This window comes from Larus michahellis, chromosome 16 (assembly GCF_964199755.1).
Source record: "Larus michahellis chromosome 16, bLarMic1.1, whole genome shotgun sequence".
Taxonomy (NCBI): domain Eukaryota; kingdom Metazoa; phylum Chordata; class Aves; order Charadriiformes; family Laridae; genus Larus; species Larus michahellis.
The window spans coordinates 6,570,087-6,591,683 of NC_133911.1; the positions used below are offsets into that span (position 1 = coordinate 6,570,087).

General features: G+C 43.0%; 2 protein-coding genes across 7 annotated transcripts; both read left to right on the forward strand.

Annotated features, from left to right (window-relative positions):
- The first annotated feature begins 58 nt into the window (after positions 1 to 58).
- Positions 59 to 13,384, forward strand: MFN2 (mitofusin 2). Of its 2 annotated transcripts, XR_012583975.1 has the most exons (20): positions 59 to 171; positions 510 to 663; positions 894 to 1,072; positions 1,764 to 1,899; positions 2,259 to 2,421; positions 2,941 to 3,065; positions 3,383 to 3,491; positions 3,584 to 3,691; positions 4,099 to 4,252; positions 4,495 to 4,562; positions 4,735 to 4,856; positions 5,386 to 5,512; positions 6,083 to 6,187; positions 6,703 to 6,805; positions 7,473 to 7,693; positions 7,843 to 7,992; positions 8,941 to 9,137; positions 9,531 to 9,665; positions 10,336 to 10,472; positions 13,307 to 13,384. XR_012583975.1 is itself a non-coding variant. In XM_074560726.1 (19 exons), exons 3-19 carry the CDS (start codon positions 898 to 900, stop codon positions 10,403 to 10,405), a joined length of 2,268 nt encoding a protein of 755 aa, XP_074416827.1. In that variant the 5' UTR covers positions 59 to 171; positions 510 to 663; positions 894 to 897; the 3' UTR covers positions 10,406 to 13,384. The 2 variants fall into 2 exon arrangements, 1 of the variants encoding a protein (XP_074416827.1); XM_074560726.1 differs by having other exon boundaries at positions 10,336 to 13,384.
- Positions 13,313 to 21,572, forward strand: MIIP (migration and invasion inhibitory protein). Of its 5 annotated transcripts, none has more exons than XM_074560734.1 (10): positions 13,313 to 13,429; positions 15,715 to 15,902; positions 16,427 to 16,912; positions 17,560 to 17,662; positions 18,124 to 18,235; positions 18,959 to 19,023; positions 19,453 to 19,582; positions 19,964 to 20,060; positions 20,906 to 21,013; positions 21,322 to 21,572. In XM_074560734.1, exons 2-10 carry the CDS (start codon positions 15,732 to 15,734, stop codon positions 21,484 to 21,486), a joined length of 1,437 nt encoding a protein of 478 aa, XP_074416835.1. In that variant the 5' UTR covers positions 13,313 to 13,429; positions 15,715 to 15,731; the 3' UTR covers positions 21,487 to 21,572. The 5 variants fall into 5 exon arrangements, with proteins under 5 accessions (XP_074416835.1, XP_074416833.1, XP_074416834.1 ...); XM_074560732.1 differs by lacking the exon at positions 13,313 to 13,429 and adding an exon at positions 13,498 to 14,102 and having other exon boundaries at positions 17,563 to 17,662; XM_074560733.1 differs by lacking the exon at positions 13,313 to 13,429 and adding an exon at positions 13,504 to 14,102 and having other exon boundaries at positions 21,092 to 21,572.
- Positions 21,573 to 21,597: the final 25 nt, after the last annotated feature.

Sequence of the window (21,597 nt, forward strand, 5' to 3'; positions counted from 1 at the left end):
GGGGGGGGCCGGGGCCGGGGCCGGGGCCGCCGCCTTCAGCCCTCAGCCTACCGCTCCCGTGGTGCCCCGCGGCGGGCCCGCCCGTCGCGCCGCCATGACGCGCCGGCCGGCGCCTGCCGGCTGACGATGCCGCGGGGGTAACATGGCGGCCTCGCAGGAGCGGCGGTGAAGGTGAGAGATGGGGCGGTGCCTGGCGATAGGGGAGGTGGGAGCAGCTGGAGGCCCGGCCAGATTCTCGGGGGGTCGGCTCCTGGGCGGCAGGGACGGGGGCAAGGGCAGGGTTCTGTCCCCGCGGCCCCTGCGAGCTGCGCGCCCGCCTGTGGGAGCGGGAGAGGGGCGCTTCCCGCCCTTTGCCCGGCCCGTCGGCCCCCTGAGGAGAAGGCGACGGCGGCCGCCCGGAGCGTCAGCCCAGTGCGTCCCCCGGGCACGGGGATGGCGGGGGAGCGGAGCCTGGCCCATCAGGGAGCTCGGCAGCCTGTGTCCCTCATCCCCTGGTCCCTCTGCCGCAGGGACGGTGACAGGCTGGACTCGGCGTCGCTGAAAGAGCTGCGGGACGGAGTCTGGCCGGGGTCAGGGAGAAGGCAGGACAACTGCAGTCGTTCATGTTCAAGTGGGATTCGAGCTGACCATGCCTGACGTGTGAAAACGTAACTCATCCTTAAAGTAAGTGGAGAAGGGGGAGAAGTGATCGCTGGGGGCCTGTTTATTGGAAGGGACAAGAAAAGATGAATTTTTTTGTGTCCAATACTTGAGTAATTTCCAGTTGTAGAAAGTGGAACAATTTCTCTGGAAATAAAGAATTATTTTTTTTATCTAGTTCTTGGTAGGATGGTTGGTTGGCTAGCTGTTGGCACTTGGTGAGCCACCCTTATTTACTGGATTTTTCTCTGTAGCGCAATGTCCCTGTTGTTTACTCGTTCCAAGTCAATAGTTGCAGTGAAGAAGGATAAGAGACACATGGCTGAGGTAAATGCTTCTCCACTTAAACATTTTGTCACTGCAAAGAAGAAAATCAATGGTATCTTTGAACAGTTGGCTGCGTACATCAATGAGAGTTCGTCATTCCTGGAAGGTAAGCTGGATTCTTGAACTAGAAGTGTGTAACGGTGCTTTGCCCGTATACAGCTTCCCAAAACACACCAAAACCACCTCATTCAGTTAAATGGTATTGTTAGACCTGTGCCAAGACGTGCATGTCTGTTTATGTATCAATATTTATAAGAAGAACAGAAAACTATTTTATTGAATTTGGGTGGAGTCAGCTTTAAAATATGAACCCTGAAAAAGTTCACACATGTTAGGAAACTGAGATAGTTAGTGAGCTATGCTTGGTTTTTATGCTGTTTGGGAGTTTTTTAATAAATGATACGAGGCCCTTTAGGGTTTTTGCCTATAATTCTTTCAGTATTCTTGCCTGGACATGTCATTTCTAGTGACATGTAGCATATGCCAATAATTGACAGCTTAAGACACAGACAGAAGACATTTGTTTTTAAGGGCGTTGGAATGTTTAAAGTGTTGGCTGTGTTCTTCAAGGCAGTCCTAAGGATGAGAATGGTTATTAGATACACAAAAGAGACCAGCTGATAAATGCTGTTGCAAATTTGCCTCAGGGTGTAATTGCATGTGTCAAGATTACCCACACAGTCTTTGGGACACAGATAAACATTTAGTTATGTGTGTTACATCATGAAGAGGTGTTTCACCCATCACTGAGACAGATGGCTTCTGGAATTCAGAGACATGATGTATTTTGATTTTAGAAACACACAAGAATGTAGAGCTTGATCCTGTCACCACAGAAGAGCAGGTACTGGAAGTCAAAGGCTACCTGTCAAAAGTCAGTGGCATTAGTGAAGTGTTGGCAAGACGGCACATGAAAGTTGCTTTTTTTGGAAGGTGAGTCACGTGCTTATGTTGCCTGCGCTCCCCACTCAGTAAAAGCAACTGGCGTCTTTAGGATTGTAGGCAGTAAAAAATATTTACAGAAACACTAGTGCTCCAGCTTTTGCTCGTAATGCGCATGTCCCTGTTACTAGTTCTCTTGTAAATTGGAAACAGATACTGTAGCACATAATTGTTCAATTTGGAGGAATTCTTAAGAAAATAGAAAAGTCTTTTTGTAAATTGCCTATGGCACCTAAATTATTAATACTTCTGATACTGCTTGGGTTTAGAGAGCTTGTTTTCTGTAATCTCAAAATGGATATACCTGAATCTCAGAAGCCTAGCTATATTATTCTTTAATCTGACTTCAGGACAAGCAATGGGAAAAGCACTGTGATAAATGCCATGCTGTGGGACAAAGTGCTTCCTTCAGGAATTGGACACACCACTAATTGTTTCCTGCGTGTAGAAGGGACAGATGGACACGAAGCTTTCCTGCTTACTGAAGGCTCGGAGGAAAAGAAGAGTGTTAAGGTACAATTTCCTTAAGCGTAAGGTAAAGGAGAAGAGCTCTTCAGAATTGCCAGCAAAGAGGAGGAACAAGAAAATGAAAGCACTATGGATAGATTTCACAGTTAAGGATTTTAATCATTAAAGGAATGGAGATAAAGAACAGGTTTTTGTTAGATGTAGGAAGGGAGGAATGGAGCAAGTTTCAAGATGGAGTTTGTTGGTTTTATGAAAAAGATGATACGTTGTATTTGTTAGTGGTAGCAGGGTTCTGGGCTCTGTGTGGCTGGTAGGAGGCACAGACTTCCTGGTAATTCCTCAGTAGCTTTTCTTGACAGGAAAATTTCTTGTAAACTCTATCTAGGTGGTTGCCTTTTGACTAGGAGACTCAAGCGAGTTTTATGTGGAAAACCTCCCAGAGAGAAAGTGATTTGGAGTTGGGTTTTATCTTAAATTGTCTGTGAACAGCCCTGAAGGGGAGATAATTGTGTTAATGGGTCTTAGCATGCAGGAAATGTTACAAGTTATCCATCTTTTTAATAGACAGTAAACCAGTTGGCTCATGCCCTTCATCAAGATGAACTTCTGAATGCTGGCAGTCTAGTCAGCGTAATGTGGCCCAATTCCAAATGTCCTCTCTTAAAGGATGACCTAGTGCTGATGGACAGGTGAGAAATACTTTTCTTTCCTTTCCTGCTTATCACAGATTAATTACAGAAATGTCTTCAAATGCAAATTTAATAAACAGCAAGGAAGTTGTTCTAATCTGTCACAGTGACTAAAGTCCCTTGCAGTAGTTAGCAGTCAGAGTTTCTCTTGATTGGTACTTCCTTGTAGTCTGTACCTTGTGTCACCTCCGGACAGTGTAGCTCAGACATGGGAAACTGATGCCCTGAAAAGCTGAAACGCATTCCTTGTTAAGTCTTTTAATTCTATTTTTGCTGTTTCCACAGCATAGTAATGTCTGTTCTCTTTTTGTTGCTAGCCCTGGCATTGATGTAACCACAGAGCTGGACAGTTGGATTGACAAATTCTGTCTAGATGCTGATGTATTTGTCCTCGTGGCAAATTCTGAATCAACATTGATGCAAACTGTATGTTCAAGTCCACTTGTTCAGTGAATTTGGCTAAAAGTTAAAAAATTTTGACGTATTAATCTTAAGACGTTTTGTTCCGTTTTGCTTAGGAGAAACAGTTCTTTCACAAGGTGAATGAACGTCTGTCTCGACCCAATATATTTATTTTAAATAATCGCTGGGATGCATCTGCCTCTGAACCAGAATACATGGAAGAGGTTTGTGGTGTGTTTAAATTCCTTCTCTTTGCATGGATTATTATAGAGGCCATTTTGACTGTGGTCCTTGCGGGTAGAATCATAAAGTGTTGGATGTGATTGTTTTACAGTTTGGATTTTTATTGCCATAGTGTGGAGTCTAGAGGGAGTATAGACTAGTGATCAGGACACGATTCTTGACATTTCTGAGCTGGAAACCAAGAGTTTCACAGGGACCTGTTGAAGCTGGATCACTTAGATAACCTCTGGAAGGTTCCATGAAACAGCAAAGTTGGGGGTTTTTTCTTATTCTTTTGCATTAGTAGCTTAGACCAGCAGAGGGCATCTGCAAGCCTGGTCTAACCTTTAACTGATGGAGTGTAAAGTGGATTTAACTGCATGTAGGCTTTATCCTGTTTATCCCTCAGGTGCGTCGCCAGCACATGGAGCGGTGTACCAGTTTCCTGGTAGATGAGCTGGGTGTGGTGGATCGAGCCCAGGCAGGGGATCGAATTTTCTTTGTGTCGGCAAAAGAAGTGCTGAATGCCAGGATTCAGAGGGCTCAAGGGATGCCAGAAGGAGGTGAGGAAAGCGAACAGAGACTTTCCATTTTCTTACAGGGAAGAAAATGGAGACTATCTTGTTCCAAAAAAATGGATAAAATTGGGCTGGATCAGACTATTAATAGAGCAGGCAAAACCAAAGAAATGACTTAGCAGCACTTTTGCATAGGCTTCAAGGTAAAGCAGGAACATTTCCTGATGTCCAACATCTGATTGCTTTCTCAAAACTTAAGTGGTTGTTTTGTACTTCCCTTCTCTCAGGTGGAGCATTGGCAGATGGATTTCAAGTAAGAATGTTTGAGTTTCAGAACTTTGAGAGAAGATTTGAGGTGAGTGTTGTGTGTACTAATCTTCTGTTTAAATTTTACTCCTGAAAGGCTGGGCACTAGAGTTGATAAAAATGGAGTGGGACCACATTTTGGAAATAGATTATATGGCAAGGAGAAGTTGTGTTAGTGTGCTTCCGCATGCTGCTAATCTTGAGCTGCCTTTTGTGTACAGGAATGTATCTCACAGTCAGCAGTAAAAACAAAATTTGAGCAGCATACGGTGAGAGCAAAGCAGATTGCGGAAGATGTTCGTCTCATCATGGATTCTGTGCATATTGCTGCCCAGGAACAGCGGTGAGGAGAGCTGATGCTTGGTGTTTGCATAACTGAAGCTTGTAGTCTGGAAGAAATTGAAGGGAATATAATCATTTAAAATGCAAAGCAGAATACAGCATGGTTGGGAGTGGGAAGGACATGTACTGTTGATCTTGCTTCTAGTGAATTGTGAAAGTATTACTAGAATCATAGAATCATAGAATCTTCATGGTTGGAAAGGACCTTTGAGATCATCAAGTCCAACCATACGCACACAAAACCCGCCAACAATCTCTGCCACTAGAGCATGCCCTGAAGTGCCAAATCTACACGTTTCTTAAATACCTCTAGGGATGGTGACTCAACCACCTCCCTGGGCAGGCTGTTCCAGTGCCTGACCACTCTTTCTTTTTTTTTGTCCTGTGCCATGTGTATGTAATGTATTGTAGATACTGACACATTTTGTTCTTGGTCAGCAGAATCTGTCTTGTTTCTGGAATTCAAATGATATTTGTAGATCAAAAATGCATTTAATTCGCCTTTTGGTGGGCACTTTTTTTTTCACCAGAGTTTACTGTCTGGAAACACGAGAGGAACGACAGGAACGTTTAGGTTTTATTGACAAACAGCTGGAGCTCCTTACTCAAGACTACAAGCGGAAAATAAAACAGATCACAGAAGAAGTGGAGAGGCAGGTAAGGAGGAGTGGCTGCAGAAAAGTAGGTTGTCTCAAACAGCTGCCAGCATAGTGGGAAAAACACAGAAGTGCTGACAAAGGTTTGAAGTACAAGAAATGTGGGAGTTACAGATGTGAAGAGAAGAAATACTTTCAGAAAAGTCTTTTTTTTTTTTTTTTTTTTTAATCTCCTTGAGGTAATAAAATGAAAAGTAGAATGCTTGGGGGGAACTTTCAGAGAGACTCACATAAGATGTTTTAAATAAACAATGAGACTTTGATTAACATTTGAATTATTATTGCTACTATACTTCAATCTTAACTGCTTCCTAAAATATTAAAATGTTTCAGCTAAGTTTCCCTATTATTTCGATCTAGAATAATGTCAGTTGTCTTACTATCAATAACAACATGCTGTTTTTACTATTATGAATATACAGAAAAGGCCTGTTCATTTTTCACAAGTCTTATATTGCCTCAGTCTTTTCCTGTTTGTGCTTACTAAGAAATGCACATCTTCGGTGGTGGTTTTGTGTCACTTGCAAGGAAAGAATATATAGAGAGACTCTGTCCTGTGCTGTTTCTCTAGGTGTCAAATGCAATGGCAGAAGAAATCAGACGACTTTCAGTGTTGGTAGATGAATACCAAGCAGACTTCCATCCATCACAAGTAGTTCTTAAAGTTTACAAGAGTGTAAGTGATGTTTGCTTTTTACAGGTTGCTTAAGCAATTTAGAGAGGCCTTTTTTTGCTCTGAGTCAGTAATCATGTCAGCTCTTTGAGATGCTTAACATTCCTCCAACTAGGATATGAGCTAAGCTTTTCCTCTTGTGAAAATGTTCGAATGTCTCTTGCGTTTGGATAGCTTCTGTAAAAAGTGAACATCTTTAAAAAATAATAAAAGAAATAGATTTTTTTAAATAATCTCAGTGATAAATTGATACACATATGATATATCACCTTGTATAGATCAAACAGAACTTTTCCTAGACTACAGAGTACATGTGAGATTTTTTGATTTGCAGTTTCCTCTCCTTCACTGAAAAATGGGGAGAAAAAAGTGAAATTAGTGTTAGAACAGTGGGCAGACAGAATGTGTGCTCCTCTTCTGGGAGGTTTTTTTTTTTTTCAACTGGCAAACTCTAGCACCTGCAGCCTGCATCGTACTTGCATTTATTGTAAGCTTAATACCCTTTCTTTGTTTGTCAGGAGCTGCATAAACACATTGAGGAAGGCCTGGGCCGTAACATGTCAGATCGTTGCTCCAATGCAATCACAGCTTCCCTGCAGACAATGCAGCAAGAAATGATAGGTCAGTTCAGTAGGCAATATTTTCCTTCCACTTTTCTTGAACTGTAACGCAAAATAACTAGGTAGATGTTCTGGGTTTGTCTTTAATCTGATGGCTGATGGCATCATCTTAGTTTCCATCTTGATTAGTAATGCTGTGGTGTAGAGGACTAATTACTCCTGCTTTTTCCACTCTGTATCTGAACTTGTGCAGTGATTGGCTAATGAATACATAACAATCAGCTCAATCATTCATGACAGAGTGGAACTGTGACTTTGGAAACTTGAGAGATTCTCAGACCAAGATCCTAATGAAATGTGAATGACTTGTAACTAGGTGCCTGTCTGCATATAAGCTTTGATAGGAGAGTGGTGCCTAAACACTTTTAGAACTGGCCTCCAGATTCTGTTTTCCAAGCTATTGCTAAACTGTAAACTTCATCAGCTACCTGTAAGGATTTAGGAGGGTCCGTGGCAAGATTTCTTTCTGAGCTGATCCGAAATAATAGTAATTCATGATGTATTTCTCACTTTGCAACATGCTTGGCTTTAGGAAATTTAAGGTACTAAGAAAAATAATTGTGAAGGATGAAACAACCCATAACCTCCCTGATTACAGAATACAAGTCTAGTTAATTCTTGTGAACTCAATAGCCATTTTTCCAATGTTCTTATTTCTGTGTGTGCAGATGGTTTAAAACCCCTTCTCCCAGTCTCTTTGAGGGGCCAGATAGACATGTTAATTCCCCGACAGTGCTTCATGCTCAGCTATGATCTGAACTGTGACAAGCTTTGTGCCGACTTCCAAGAGGACATAGAATTCCATTTCTCTCTTGGATGGACGATGCTGGTGAACAGGTTTTTGGGACCAAAGAATGGTCGTCGGGCCCTGATGGGCTATAACGACCAGGTAAGATATCTCTTTGAGTGGTCACGGTAGATGTGATATTCGTCATTGCAGTGGCTCCTGAAGTCTTTTTGGTGGGAAAGGGCAGTGGCTTGCCTTCTCTTATTCTGTCCTTTGGTTTTGTTTTGTTTTGTCACTACTTCTCTAATTAGGTTCAACGCCCTTTAACACCAGCAAATCCCAGTCTGCCTCCTTTGCCTCAGGGCTCTATGACCCAGGAAGAGCTCATGGTGTCGATGGTGACTGGCCTGGCCTCATTAACTTCCCGAACTTCTATGGGGATCATCGTGGTTGGTGGTGTGGTGCGTTGTCAATCTGAGCAGCATTTATATAAATAAAGTCAGACCACTGACTTGAAAAGTGCTTGCACTGCTGAGTCCTGTAGATATTTGCTATTCACGTATAGTGAAATATTTTCTCATTTGATCTTCCATTTGAGTATAAATATTGACCTTATTTTGCATAATAGTTAGGCTTGGAGCCAGGGTTATTGTGAAGATAACCCTTCGAAGTATGTTACAAAAGCATTAAATAGTCTCTGATTCTTTTGTGAGAATAAAAGAAAATTCGGTATTTTTCTTTTTCTATTTACAGAGGAATCAGGACAGAAATACCTATTAAGAGCCTTTGATCATGTGTGTCTTCCTTCCTGGAAGGGGAGGAGAGCACTTAATTTTAGATATTATGCCTAAATTATTTCAGAGAAAATCAGCACTTTCTGCTTTTCTGTCTTTTGAAAACAGTGAATGTTTTGAATCTCAAATCTCACCAAATTGTGGAGGCATGAGGGATCTAACTCAAATTGCATGGTAACTCTAGTTCCTGTTGGAGGAAGAATCTAAGTTTCTGTAGTTCCATACCTACATGCTATTCTAGTGTTGCAGTGTCTAGGGGTGGTTGGTTTCTCGAAAGGAAAATGTTTGCTTGAAACTGTCTTTTACTTCAGAAACAGGGTTTCTGTGAAGCAGACAAAGTTCATTTGCACTTGCAGATGTGACTGAAATGTGCTGGAAAGGTTAACCCATACAGAACCCCAAGAGTTCAGGTTAGGTATTCTTATTTTGTAGGCTGAACATCGGTAGTAAGCTGACTAATGAAAACACTTGCAAGTCAGGGTTATCTATCTGGCTCGTTTTCATGTTCCTAGAATATAAGTGCAGTGCTCTGTGTCACCGTTGTTAGGACTTCGCATCATTCCTAGATGATGATTTTGTCATTATTTTTTCCTTGTGCCCTTGTGCTTTTTTTAGGTCTGGAAGGCTGTGGGTTGGAGACTGATTGCTCTTTCTTTTGGCCTTTATGGGCTCCTTTATGTATACGAGCGCCTCACCTGGACCACAAAAGCGAAAGAGAGAGCTTTCAAACGGCAGTTTGTAGAGTATGCTGGTGAGAAATTGCAGCTCATCGTCAGTTATACCGGTTCCAATTGCAGCCACCAAGTCCAACAGTGAGTTGCATATATTCAGCTAAAAACTAATCTAAATTCTATTGTTTGGGGTATTTTTTAAATGATATCCCTTGTTAAAACAAGATAAATCTGCATGTTGAATTCCAGATTAAAAAATGTGTAATGATACATGTGTTTTGGAAGACTATTACTGTGATATTACTGTTTTTTGAATCACCAATATAGTATTGGTGTACTGTTAAGCATTAGTCTTAATGTACTTTTCTCTCTCAAATCAAGTTGCTCTGATGCTCTAACATATCCTTGTGCAGAACTGAAAAGAGGAATATCTGATTCAGTATCGTTATCACTATACATCAAAGGGATATATTCGTTGAGTTTGCTGCTTGAGCTTACTTGTCGTCACATCCAACTATTCTCCTTGTTGCATAGAGAGCTTGCTGGAACATTTGCTCATTTGTGTCAGCAAGTGGATGTCACACGGGAGAATCTTGAGCAGGAAATTTCTGCCATGAACAAAAAGATCGAAATTCTGGATTCACTGCAAAGCAAAGCAAAACTGCTCAGGTGAGATTTTATTATCCCATATACACAGACACTTGCATACAATTGCTCTTCATGTGATTGCCCCAAGATGTTCGGATTAGGGTATATCTTTGAGTGCAGTCCTACTTCCATCATAGCGTTTGATGTGCAGTCATCAGCATCTTTCCCTACCAAGTCGTGTTCCCTTTCACTATGTACTTTCCCATGTACTGTCGACAGTCATTTAAATCTTCTGTCTCACAAAACACCTTTTCCTTCTTGTTTTTGGTTTGTTTGGAATTACAGTTCCTTTCCATTTATCAAAACATACAGTCCTCTACTCCTAAAAACTCCTTCAGGCTGTTACAAAATTATGCCAAAAGTCTCAACTTTGCCTTTGTACACAGCTGTCTGATGTTTTTCTTCACCCTGCAAAGACTGTCGGGAAGAATTTTTCAAACATTCCTTATCTAAACAATGTATCATTGTGAAGTTGTCCCCGAGATCTCAGTTTGAACCTCAAAGCCTAGGGACTATTAGCAGGCAAGTGTTCCTGACCTGAGGAAGGGCAGGGAATGGTAGCAGCATTTTGGAACGGACCTTTGGCACTCCTCTCCATGCCTTGCTGTTCGCTTGTTTTAGTTGCGCTTCTTTCAGATTGGCTTGAGAAGAGCTATTTTGCTCACCTAATGGAGACTTTCTGTCCTTGCAGGAATAAAGCGGGTTGGCTTGACAGTGAACTCAACATGTTCACACATCAGTACCTGCAGCAAAGCAGATAGTGTGGGAAGAAGAGAAAAACCAGCACTGTTTCCCTTCAGTGCTCTCTTAATTACTGCAGAGAACATGGTGGGTGATGGAATTCCCTAAAGGGAATGAGCAAAAGCCTATTGCTACGTTTCCAGTTGCTGTGTGAACAATAGGATTCTGCTTCCCTGTTTTGTGTCCCACCTCTAAACACTAGCTGTTTATAACTCTTCCCTTTCCTTCTTGTGAGACCAGGCTACTTCAGAAAGAATGTGTGCTTCATACATTTACAGGGGGCTTTTTAAAGCAAAATCAAGTACAGTAACAAATTTAAAACAAACAAATGCTTTATCGGGTTAAAAGTTATTCTGACACATCTTTGTGGAGTTATTTTACTACATGAAGGTAGAACTTCTGACTTCCAAGCCCCAGGTTTATGTATGCGTGACAAGCTGTTTGTCTAAACACAGATCCCGAGCACACTGACACAACGATGGTTTCACAATGCATTTATAGCCCACACAGGCCTAACTCCTAGGTTAATATTCCGTTATTATAGAACATGCAGAGAATCACTATGTCCCTTCATAGAAAGGTTTATTACTGTCAGTATGTTTAAACCTGTGAACAAAACCCAGTTCTCTTCCAGAGCAAGAGGGACTAAGATTTTGCTTTGGTAAGCTTATTGTATTTGGAGTTAGTTTCTTCCTCTTAAGAGCTCTTTAATAATGGAGTCTGGGTCTGGCCCATTTCGTGCCATGGACAAATAGTTTGCAAAGACATAAGTAGCTCCTGTGAAGGAGGTAGTGCTGATAATTTGGCAGCTTGTTGAGGAAGAAAAATAGGAAAGAAAAGCCAGTTGACAGAATGTTAACGACTGCCTTATGAGATAAGTTGATGAATGTCGGGGTTTTTTTTTGGAATGCACAGCTGTGTTTCTGGAAGCAGGCCTTTGGAATTCCATTACCACTATTTGGCCACAAGAACAGCATGCGGATTACAAGCTGTAAGAGATTTTGCTTTATGCAGAGTTCCCATAGGATGTTACAGTCCATGCAGTAATATGATTTAATGTTTCTCTTCTGTTAAAAGTACGAGAATGAGCTGGCAACTGCAGCTCCTCTGGGGCAGGGGGGAGACCCATCCCTTTTATTTCATGCCAGGGCAAGAATGGGTTAAGGTGACTTATTTCTTTAAAGACATTCTTTATTTGCAAATAGATGAAATTAATTGTTGAGTTTTGCCTGGAAGCAATTTTGAATTTGGAGTAGAAGATTTGGGAATTGTAAGGACTTGAGTCTTTTCCTGCTGGAGTTGGTAAAGGAGAAGTTCTCACTGGTTTCAGTAGTACCAGGATTAGGTTCCTATGTTGCAAAGTTTCTTTTCCGCTTGGTGGGTCAGTATTTTGCTATGTCTTGGGTGTAAACTTTCTGTTCCCCACAAAATGTCTGAGAAATCCAGAATCGGATCCTGTAGTTCTGAGGTTAGTGACAACCTAAATCTGTTCAGCATCAAACTTTAGAGAATTATGGGCTATCTTTGAGCAAGTCCCAGCTGAATTCAGAACTACTAAGAGTGTTTCTTTTTCTCTTATGGACAGTGAGACTTGAGTATGGTATCGGCTGGACTTAGAATTTCACGTTCATGCTCAGGTGTGAATGTATGTGCCTGTGACAAGTCACTGTTCTGCGTGTCACGAAAGTTCCAGAAAGTAGAAGCTGCCTGATACTTGAGGGAGTAAAAATAGTGAAATGTCAGTAAGTACTTCAGGCTGTTCTAAGATTTGGAGTAAGACTTGAATAATCTTGATCGTGTAGGAGCTGGCAGTTGAGACTGTTATGTCCCTGGAATGCAGGAAGCAAACAAACCTTTCACCTTGAGTAGGCAGCTTTGAATCCAACCCAAGCTGGAAAGCCATTTTCATCAGTGGGCTTCATTGGCCTTGGTCGGTTTCCTCAGGCAACCACCAGGATGTAAACATGGCTCAGATCAGATCCAAGAATGAGTAAGAAAGAAATTTGAGTCCTTGCCTCTGGAAATGTCTTCTCTAGGCTTGTGGTGAAGTATACCGGAATAAGTGGAATCACCCACCGTTATTCTGCTGCAGGTATTATGTGAAAAAATTTGGATCTCTAGTCTCTCAAGCTATCACATGCACATTTATAAAAGGCTGTGTACTATGCTGTTGAGTTAGAACATTAAGCACACCTCTAATACACCAGGAAATTGTCAGTTCCAGGTAGAGGGGGATGATGATGCACCGCTGCTCAGCAGCTCTAGGCTACCTGAAATGCTGACCTTGCTTATGAAGACGTGTGCTGCTAGCATATCTTCAGCAGCCCTTTAGGGGAAATCTGATCTGATCTTTAAGCCAGCGTCTGATCTGTAAAGGGAAAAGAGATTGACGGGTTCGTAGAATCTGGTGTCTTGCCAACGTGTGTGTTTCTGACAGGGTTCAGATTTTGGCGATGTAGGCATTCTCACTGTCGGGTTCAAACCTAACCTATAGAACAGGGGGGAAAGAACCAATTAAATTTTTTAAGAAGCAAAACTGCTAACATGGGAGAGAAGAATTTTTGAGTATGTCTGTAACCCTTGTCCCTAGAAGCCCAAGTGATCAAGAATCAAACTTTTAACAGAAAGGCCTATGAGCTGGTTTCCTCATAAACAAAATACAGCTGTACTTCTTTAATTCAGAGTGGTGGAGGAATGAACACTATCGGCAAGGAGGCTGTTCCCTTCTGCTTTTCATAAACAATGATAAACTAATCCTTACAACAGGCAACTCCAAAAACAATCTTCCCCAAAACTCTATTAAAGGAGGTCAGCTAAATGCACTTTATCTTATTGCTGCTACTTATTTTTCTGATTGTGTTATGTTGATGGAGCTCTTCGAAATACTCTTACCAGTGAGTTTTCTCTCTGCTGTATTTAAGGTGGTAAATTTGCATGAATTATCCCTGTATCGATGCTGTAAACAATGGAAACCAAAATAAAAATTAATTGGAAAAATATTTCTCCTTATGTGTTCTGCGTGTCGTGATACGAAGTCTTCAAGCGTAAGTATAATGTATTCAGATGATGATACGCTACCATGTTGCAGTAAATTGCATGTTTGACAATAGTGACTTTTTATCTGCGTTCTTACTATGAAAATTAACAAGACGACCAATGATACTGAATTATCTGATGGAAAGTTTGAGAGATTCCTCCTTAAGTTACACTAAAAATGTCGGTGTTGGAATCAGTGCTTTCTTGAGAACGCTGTAGGAAGTAATGCTCAGCAAATACAGCGTTAATAGACTGAAATTGTGGTGAATCAGTATTGTCAGAGGATCGATTACACGGTGCGTAATGTAAAAGCCAGATCGCTGCTGATAAATTTTCGAAAGGGCTCCCTTTTACCTTCTGTGGGAGGCGGGGGTGCGCCTTCCGCTCAGAAGCCGAGCTGTGGCGATCTAACGAACCCAAAGGGAGGAAGTTCGGGGCCCGGTGCTGCCCTTGCCCAGCGCCCCGCCGGGCCGGGAGGGGCTCCGGCCGCCCCCGCCTCCCCGGCCCCGCGCATGCCGGGAGCCGCGGGGCGGGACGGGCCCAGCCCCGGCCGCGGGGCTGCGGGAACGGCAGGGCCGGGGCTGCCCTGGGGAATCCCGGCGGCGGCGGCGGCTGGAGCCGGGCGGGGATCCCCCGGCCGCGGGATCGCCGGGCGAGCCGGAGCGGCGGGGTGCGGAGCAGGTGGGCCTGAAAACGTGGAGTCGGCGGGGGGAGTTCGAACGGCCGCAGCACTGGAGCCGCTCGGCCTGGCTGCCCACACCGTGCTCCGAAGGGAGGGAGGGTTTGCCGGTTCTCTGTCGACTGCCGGCCCGGCCTCTTGAAGAGGGAAGGGGAATTTTACAATGCCCGGGGCCGTCTCCCCTTCCTCATGGTCGCGAGAGAGCGGAACCACCGCGTCTGCGCAGAAGGAGCTCTGGGAAGCTCTGCAGAGGTGTTGGACAACTTTGTTGCAGAGCTGAGAGATCTTAGCTCCCGATCAACCATTATTTATTTTTAACTGCGAGAAGCTAAGCTCCTTTTCGTAAAGGATTCAGACTAAAGCAGTTTCATAAGCTTGAGCCGCTGAGGGTGAGCATGAAGGGCTAACAGCTTTTTGTAGATTATACTAAGAGTGGATCTCATCTGGTAAAACCCTTCCAAAAAGTCCCTTGACTAATGTTATTTTCAGAGTATTTGCTTTCCGATGAGCAATGATGAGAGGATGCTGTTCGTTTTGTCCTGTGAATACCGTGAGAACTTCTGTTTTGTTAAATAATCTCAAATTTGGTGCCTCAAGACTGGTATTTCTATTTTTTGTCCAGTAGTGCACCTCTCACTTATTTCTTGTAACAAAAAGATACGTTGTGGTTTTTTGATAACACTGCTCTTTGTACCTCCCAGTGCTGTTGTACAGCATATGTATTTGATTCCTTATGTCCAGTTACCAAGGTAGCAGACACAAAAACAAATCAGATGAGCTTTGGAAAAGGGTTTAGGGATCCTTTGGAACAAAAGGTCTTGGAGAAGCACATAGTTATACTTGAGAACATAGCTGATCACCCTAGCCAAAAGCAATGTGTGGTTTAGAATTTTGTTTTATTTAAAAAAAAACAAACACTTTCTGCAAATTTAGAGGAGCTTGTGATGTTGTAAACATGTTGAACAGCATAACAGCCTTCCAGTCAAACTAAGCTTTATTCATTTATTTGTTTATTAACTCCTTTTCCCCCCCCCCCTTCTAATAAAAGGGCAGGAACCCTTATTGATTAACGTGTGCCATTGGAATTGTCTGAGCCCTTGTCCTGAGCCTTTTGTAATCTTCCTGCCTGGGGAATGTGGAGGACAGTTTTGACTCAATATTTCTTTTGGATAGAGGAAACACATTATATTAATTATTCCTGTTTTGAACTTAGGAACATCCCGGTATTACCACAACATAAATTTTGTTGCTTAAAAAAACATTAAAGCAGAGTTACATAAAGTTATCCTAAACATCAGCCTCTCATTCAAATGTCTCTTGTTTGGGTTTTTGATGTGACTTTTTCCATGTTTACTGTTTCCTCTGTAAGAATGTCGGGTCTCAATTCAGACAGCTACCAGTTTCTGGGTGCAAAATACTCGACAGTACATCTGAGGGGAGAGAAGTATGCAGTGGCGCTAGTTGTTAGTTTTGAGACTGGCTGATTTCTCAGGAGCATTGATCAACAGCTGTAAGTGGTTTTTATGAAAAGTCCCCTGAAAGTGGTTTTTCCTGAGTCTGCATCTTTGCTTAGTGCTTCCTTTTATGTAGTTCACCCTTCCTTTGGCTTTACAGGAAAATGTTTTCATAAGATGGAGTTAGAGCACCTGAACAGGCTGCGTCAGGCCAACCAGGACCTTCTACAAAGGCTCAGAATGAAGCAGGAAGAGATCAGAAAAAGACTTCCCAGCAAGGCACACTCTCCAGCATCTCTTCGTAACAGAACAGCTACTGAAAGATCTGCCCCCTTGCCCAACAGAGGGGTATGTGTTGTGTGTATGCTAGTATTGCTGGGAAGCACATGGGCCTTGTGTGGTAGGCAGCAGCTCTGCCTATAGGGTGGTGTGGTAAAGGAGGCATAAGAATGTGGAGCAGCTGGTAGAAAGTGGAATATGAAGTCTTGTTAGAAAAGTAGCTGACTTTTGTTTATTGTTTATCCTGCAGTCTCAAATAGTCCCTTGCAAAGAGTTTAGAGATCAGTTCCTGCCTAAAAAAAATGTAGGTTTCTTAATCTAAAATAGGAATCAACATTGTGGAACATAGTTATTTTATTTCTTCTAGGTACAAAGGCTGAAAATTTAGAGGTTCCTCAAATAAGGAAAAGATGCATTTAGCTGGAAGTGGATCCCTGTCTTCTCCAAACACTTAGTAATGTCTCATGAATAACATAAGGATTTTGCTTTTTTAGAATGAGAGGTTGATTTTCTCTTACTGAGTGAAATATCCTAATGAAAGGTATTTGTAAACTGAATGATGCCACGTGGTGTGACAGTCTCTGTCCTTACAGAAGGAAAACCAGTTGGATGCTGTGAAGTCTACAGCTGACCCTGCAATGTTGGTGTCTGTGGAACCTGGAGCTTACGCAGCCAGAGCAGCCCTTTGTTCATCTCTTATACACAGCAGCGATGACAGAGGGGTTCAGCAGCAACAAATGAAGATGCAGGAAGCAGTAGGTTTGGATTCCAGCTTTCCTGGAAAAGAGAAAAATGTTACACCAGTGTCTGCAATCATTACATGTGGCAGAGAAACCTCTGGAGTGGATAGGGATGGCCATGCTCGAGGAAGTCTGGCGAACTTCCTTCTGGGACACGGAGAGAACAGACAACAGTCTGCTCTGCCACATGGTTTCCATGAGAAAAAACAGCTTAAGGATGATCTGGACCCATCACTGAGCAGCATACAAAGTGAGGAGACCAGCACGCAGCCTGTGGTCATTAGAGAGCCCGTAATCCGTAAATCAATCTTGCTGACATCTCAGTCCAAAGGGTTGAAGGTAAATGGTGAAACCAAGGCTTTGCTCATTTTCATAAGTCAATAAAACAATGGGGAGACAGGGTCATGAGAACATTACTTGCTCTGTTCCCACTGTGTAAATTGGAAGTTGGGATCAGAACTGTTCCCAGCCATAGCAGCCAGGAGCTGTTGGCAGTTTGTTCAGCCCCCGCTTTCCTTAACCCTTGAACCAAAGACCAGAAAACTGTAGCATTGCACTGTAAGGCTCCATGTCATTTGCATATGTGATTTATATGGTCAGGGAGAGCAGCCTGGTGCAGTGCTGCTGCTACATAGCTTATTTCCTTAATTCCTTATTTCCTGTTGCCGTAATCATCCTCCAACGCAGTGCAGATGGCCTGATGTTTGGGGATGTGTGATGCAGGGAAGTCAGCATTCTGTTTGAAGCCCTGAAAAATACTGCCTACTGCCTTAGCTTGGGCAAGTCCCCAGCCTCCCCTTTCTATTTTATGAATTAAGAAGACAAAGGGGCTGGTGAGCAAATTACTGGTAGAGGCATAGATAGAATCCAGCCTCAAACTAAGCCACAGCTGTTCCATTTGAACAGCTGCCAGTTTTCTCCTAAGCTGTACCTTTGAATGTCCTGCTAAATGTATAGGAAGTCTTTATGAATTGTTTTCTTCCCAGAAGGAAGCTGGTCGTGTGACTTTTCAGTCTGACCCTGAAGAATATGCCATACCTGTGAGCAGCTGGTCCGTGCGTCCTTTCCTGGGCTATGACTGGATTGCAGGTGAATCCTAAACTTGAAGCAAAACTCTCAGCATGATGTGGTAATATGAAGAGTTAAAACACAGTTTACAGCCCGTTTCAGTTGAGACAGGACAGAACTGCAGACCTAGAGCCTGTGTAGCAGGTTTCTGCTGAGGAGCCGCATTTTGTCAGAAGCGATTCCCTGTCCAGGCCAGAGGTGGCCTGTGCTTCCCTGGAATGGTGAAGTGGCAGTGGTATGGGAATCCAGGCAGCAAATGGCAAAGCTGAATGGGGTCAGAGGGGATGTCAAGTAACCAAAATGAATGAATGCAGTAAGAGACCCCAACCCTGCAGTAAATCTCTGGCTTGACATGGTAGCATGCTCTTCTCATTCTCCATTTTGGTGCTTCAGACCTTTGGTTGGTTTGACTGTTTTGCATGAGGCTTGCTTTCCCAAATTTGGTAAAGCCTTGAACTTCTCTCTTTCCTTGGCATTCTCAGGGCTCCTAGATACAAACTCTTCAGTAGCGGAAAAATCTGATCAATACTTTGCTGAGCTGCATGAGTTCCGACAGGCCAACAAAGAAGCATGTATTCATGAGCAGCACCTGGAGTAAGTGGGTATGGGGGAAGGGCTGAAGCAGCAGTGTGTCCCTTTAGAGTGATGGGCAGTATGGTCTGATTGGAGTGGGAAATTGTAAGGGTGGTTTTGTAGGCCTTTACCTCCCATTCAGAAATACATGCTTGGAAAAGGTGGGGCTGTTCAGAGGGCCTGCCCCCCTGTCACTAACTGTATGGGTTTCAGCTGGGATAGAGTCAGTTTTCTTCCTAGTTGCTGCTGTGTTTTGTATTTGGTATAAGAATGTTGGCAACACATATTGTTTTAGGTGTTGCCAAGTAATGTTTACATTAGTCAAGGACTTTTTCAGCTTCCCATAGAAGCTGAGAGGGAGCATAGACAGGACAAGCTGACTAAAGGAATATTTCATACCATAGACGTCGTAATCAGGATATAAATAATTGGTATTGTTGCGGGGGGAGTGAATCCGCGATCACTGCTTAGGACAGCCTGGGCAACCGATCATCGGGCAGTAAGAACAACTTGCGTTGCACCACTTTATTTTGTATGTTCTTTTACCATTGTTGTTATTTTTCGCTTCTGTTACTGTTCTATTGAACTGTCTTTATCTCAACCCATGAGTTTCTTCTTCTCCCTACCCTCCTGGGGGTGTAGGGGGCGGGTGGAGGAGGGGGTGTGAGTGAGCGGCTATGTGGTCCTAGTTGCTGGCTGGGGTTAAACCACGACACTAACTGATTTGTTTGGGTGTTTCTTTAGGCCTGAGGCTCTGGATTGCATAGCTCCTGAACAAGAACCAGATTTGATCACCAGTTCCCATAAGTGTAAGATCAGATTTCTTCCCAATACGATTTCTGTGAACAAACAGTGGAGCAGTCTTTGCCTGTTATTCTGAGAGCCCCACATCATGCAAGACAAAAAAGAATGTGCTATTTTAGCTGCAGCTTCTAAAGCATATTCAACTTCCTACTTCAAAGATACTTGAGTCTTCTAGGGATCCTCTCTCAATCAGTATCATCTTATTTTGTCAGGGTTTCTTGTAATTGTCTAATATTCTCTTTTTAAGTTGAGGAGGTTGAAGTTTTGGTTTTTAGGAACTTATCTGGGGACAGGAAATGTAAAAGATAATTCGGGAAAAGCAGCTCTTTTTATAGAATGCATGTGCAACACTGGTAGAACACAGCATTGTTGATTGGGTTGAGGAACTTTCTGTCAAACTAGAAATACCACGATGTTTCATTATTCTCTGGCAGGTGTTTATTGTTATCGATTAAACCAACGCCTCTTCACTGTCCCTGTGGACTCAGAATCTGCCTGCCCTGTGTGTAAGATCCCACGTACTCATCAGCCCCCAGAGGTACTGGGAGAGCCAGTCTATGTCAGGTAGGTAAGAATTATTGTTTTGTAATATGCAGAACTCAAGGAAACAATGGGGAGGAAAAAGCCGATCATGTGAGGGGGAAAAGAGGGTCAAAATAGCTCGTTAGAGGGTTGCTGTTCTCAAGGCAGAGTTATCTCTTGCTTAAAAACCCATTACTGATGTTTTCCATGAGCAGAAACAGTTCTGAAGTCAGTGAGAAATGCATGTTTTATCTGAATGTGGTCCAGAATCTGAATGTACATGTAAAGTATCTAATGCCCTAATACAAACTGTTTCACTTGCTTCACTTTGGGGTTAGACCCTTGGATTCTGAGTGCGAAAGCATGCAAATTTCCTCTGCCTTGTGGAAGGTGTAGACAATTGCTTCCCTTGTATGGTTGCAGGGTCAGCATTCCCAGATCTACCCTAATGCCTACCTACAAATACAAAGCCCATCGCAGGAAGAGCTTTGAACCGGCAGACAATCTAGCATTACTTTCGGTAAGTTGCTGTCTTCTTGCTGACAGCGATGGCATAGCCCAGGCTGGGCATTGTTTTACAGCACAAGAAGGAAAGAGAATCTGAGACTCATCCCCCTAGCAGGGTTTCCGATAAAATTTCTGATCTGCGTCACTGACATAGCAAGAAAAGCCATCAGTGTGTGCTTCTGAGTTAATACCTTTTGTGTAACTGGCGTGAAGTGCATGACATATCTCCAAATGCTTTCACTGAGAAAAAGAAAGTGCCATATGGAGCTGTATACTTCTGGGGCATGATTCAACTGACTTATATCAGGCATTGACCTTTCAACACGATTATCCATACGTAAGAGTGCCTGTATTTCTTTCCACCAATGTTAGAGAGTCTAAAAGACAAACTACTTTGAACTATTCACAGTGTACAGGGGCCAGGCAAAATCAGTAGTGGCAAGGGTGGATTTAGTCCTGTATTTCAGCCATTAAGCAATGCTGCAGGCAGTGTTAACTAATCCGACCTAGCTCTGGCCTAAAGATTTCGAGGGAAGAGGTAGGAAGAAGCCTGGTCTTGAGGTTTAGGGAACTGGATGAGTCAGTTGAGACAGGTTCAGAGAGGTCGGGTGCTTGAGTTCACGAAGCAGGAGCTTGTTTTAGAAATAATTAGCCAGTGAAATGTGGAAGAGGGGACAGCTATGCGGTTTTGCTTCATTAGAGATTTCTTTTTCCTGTTAGTCATATAGAACTCCTCAAAAATTAATTAATTACCTGCTAAAACCTCCCTGTGCAGAAGTTATTATTTAGAACTAACAGGCCACAATAGATTAAAATGAGTAAAGCACTCCAATGCAGCATTCCCATCTCTTTTCACAGCATTGCCTGGCTGGCTGGGAAAACATCATCCCTTCCAGCAACCCCACACTCAGCGGTTTGGACTTGCAAGCTTCACTGGAAAAGAAGCCGCCTCACCATCCTCGCCTGGTAAGAATAACCCGTTAAGAGTCCCTGGAGATGCTGTGAATTGCACAGATGGGAACTGCAATCCCGTCTCTCTAACAGATACGATAATCATCGATGGCTCAGCAAACGAAAACGCCTGGAAGATTATCTCCTTATCTCCACAAGGAAACCTTTTCTTTTTGCTGCTGTGTAAATTAGTGTGCACAGACACATAAAAGCAAACAGAGCTGGATAACAGTCAAAAGCCTGTTCAGCTCACCAATCTTCATCAAAATGGGAAAAGACATTTAAGCATTCTTTGATTAATATCCTCTTCATTTGGATTCCAGAACTCGGTGTCCAGAGTGTCAGGAGGAACCAGAACTGACCAACTTCTGAACCTGACCCACTTGACACACTTCAGATTTAGCAGTGCTTCTCAGCAGAGGGAGCAAAACAAACCCGGACACCACAGAGCAGCTCCAAATTTAAATCTGACTGCTTCAACTCTGTGAACCACTGACTTGATTGCCCTGCAAAAGGGTTTGGGGCAAAGGTGTGGGAACAACTCTATTTGGATAAAAATAAATCTTTGAACAGATTTGTCCTAGCTTTCATAGTTGTGC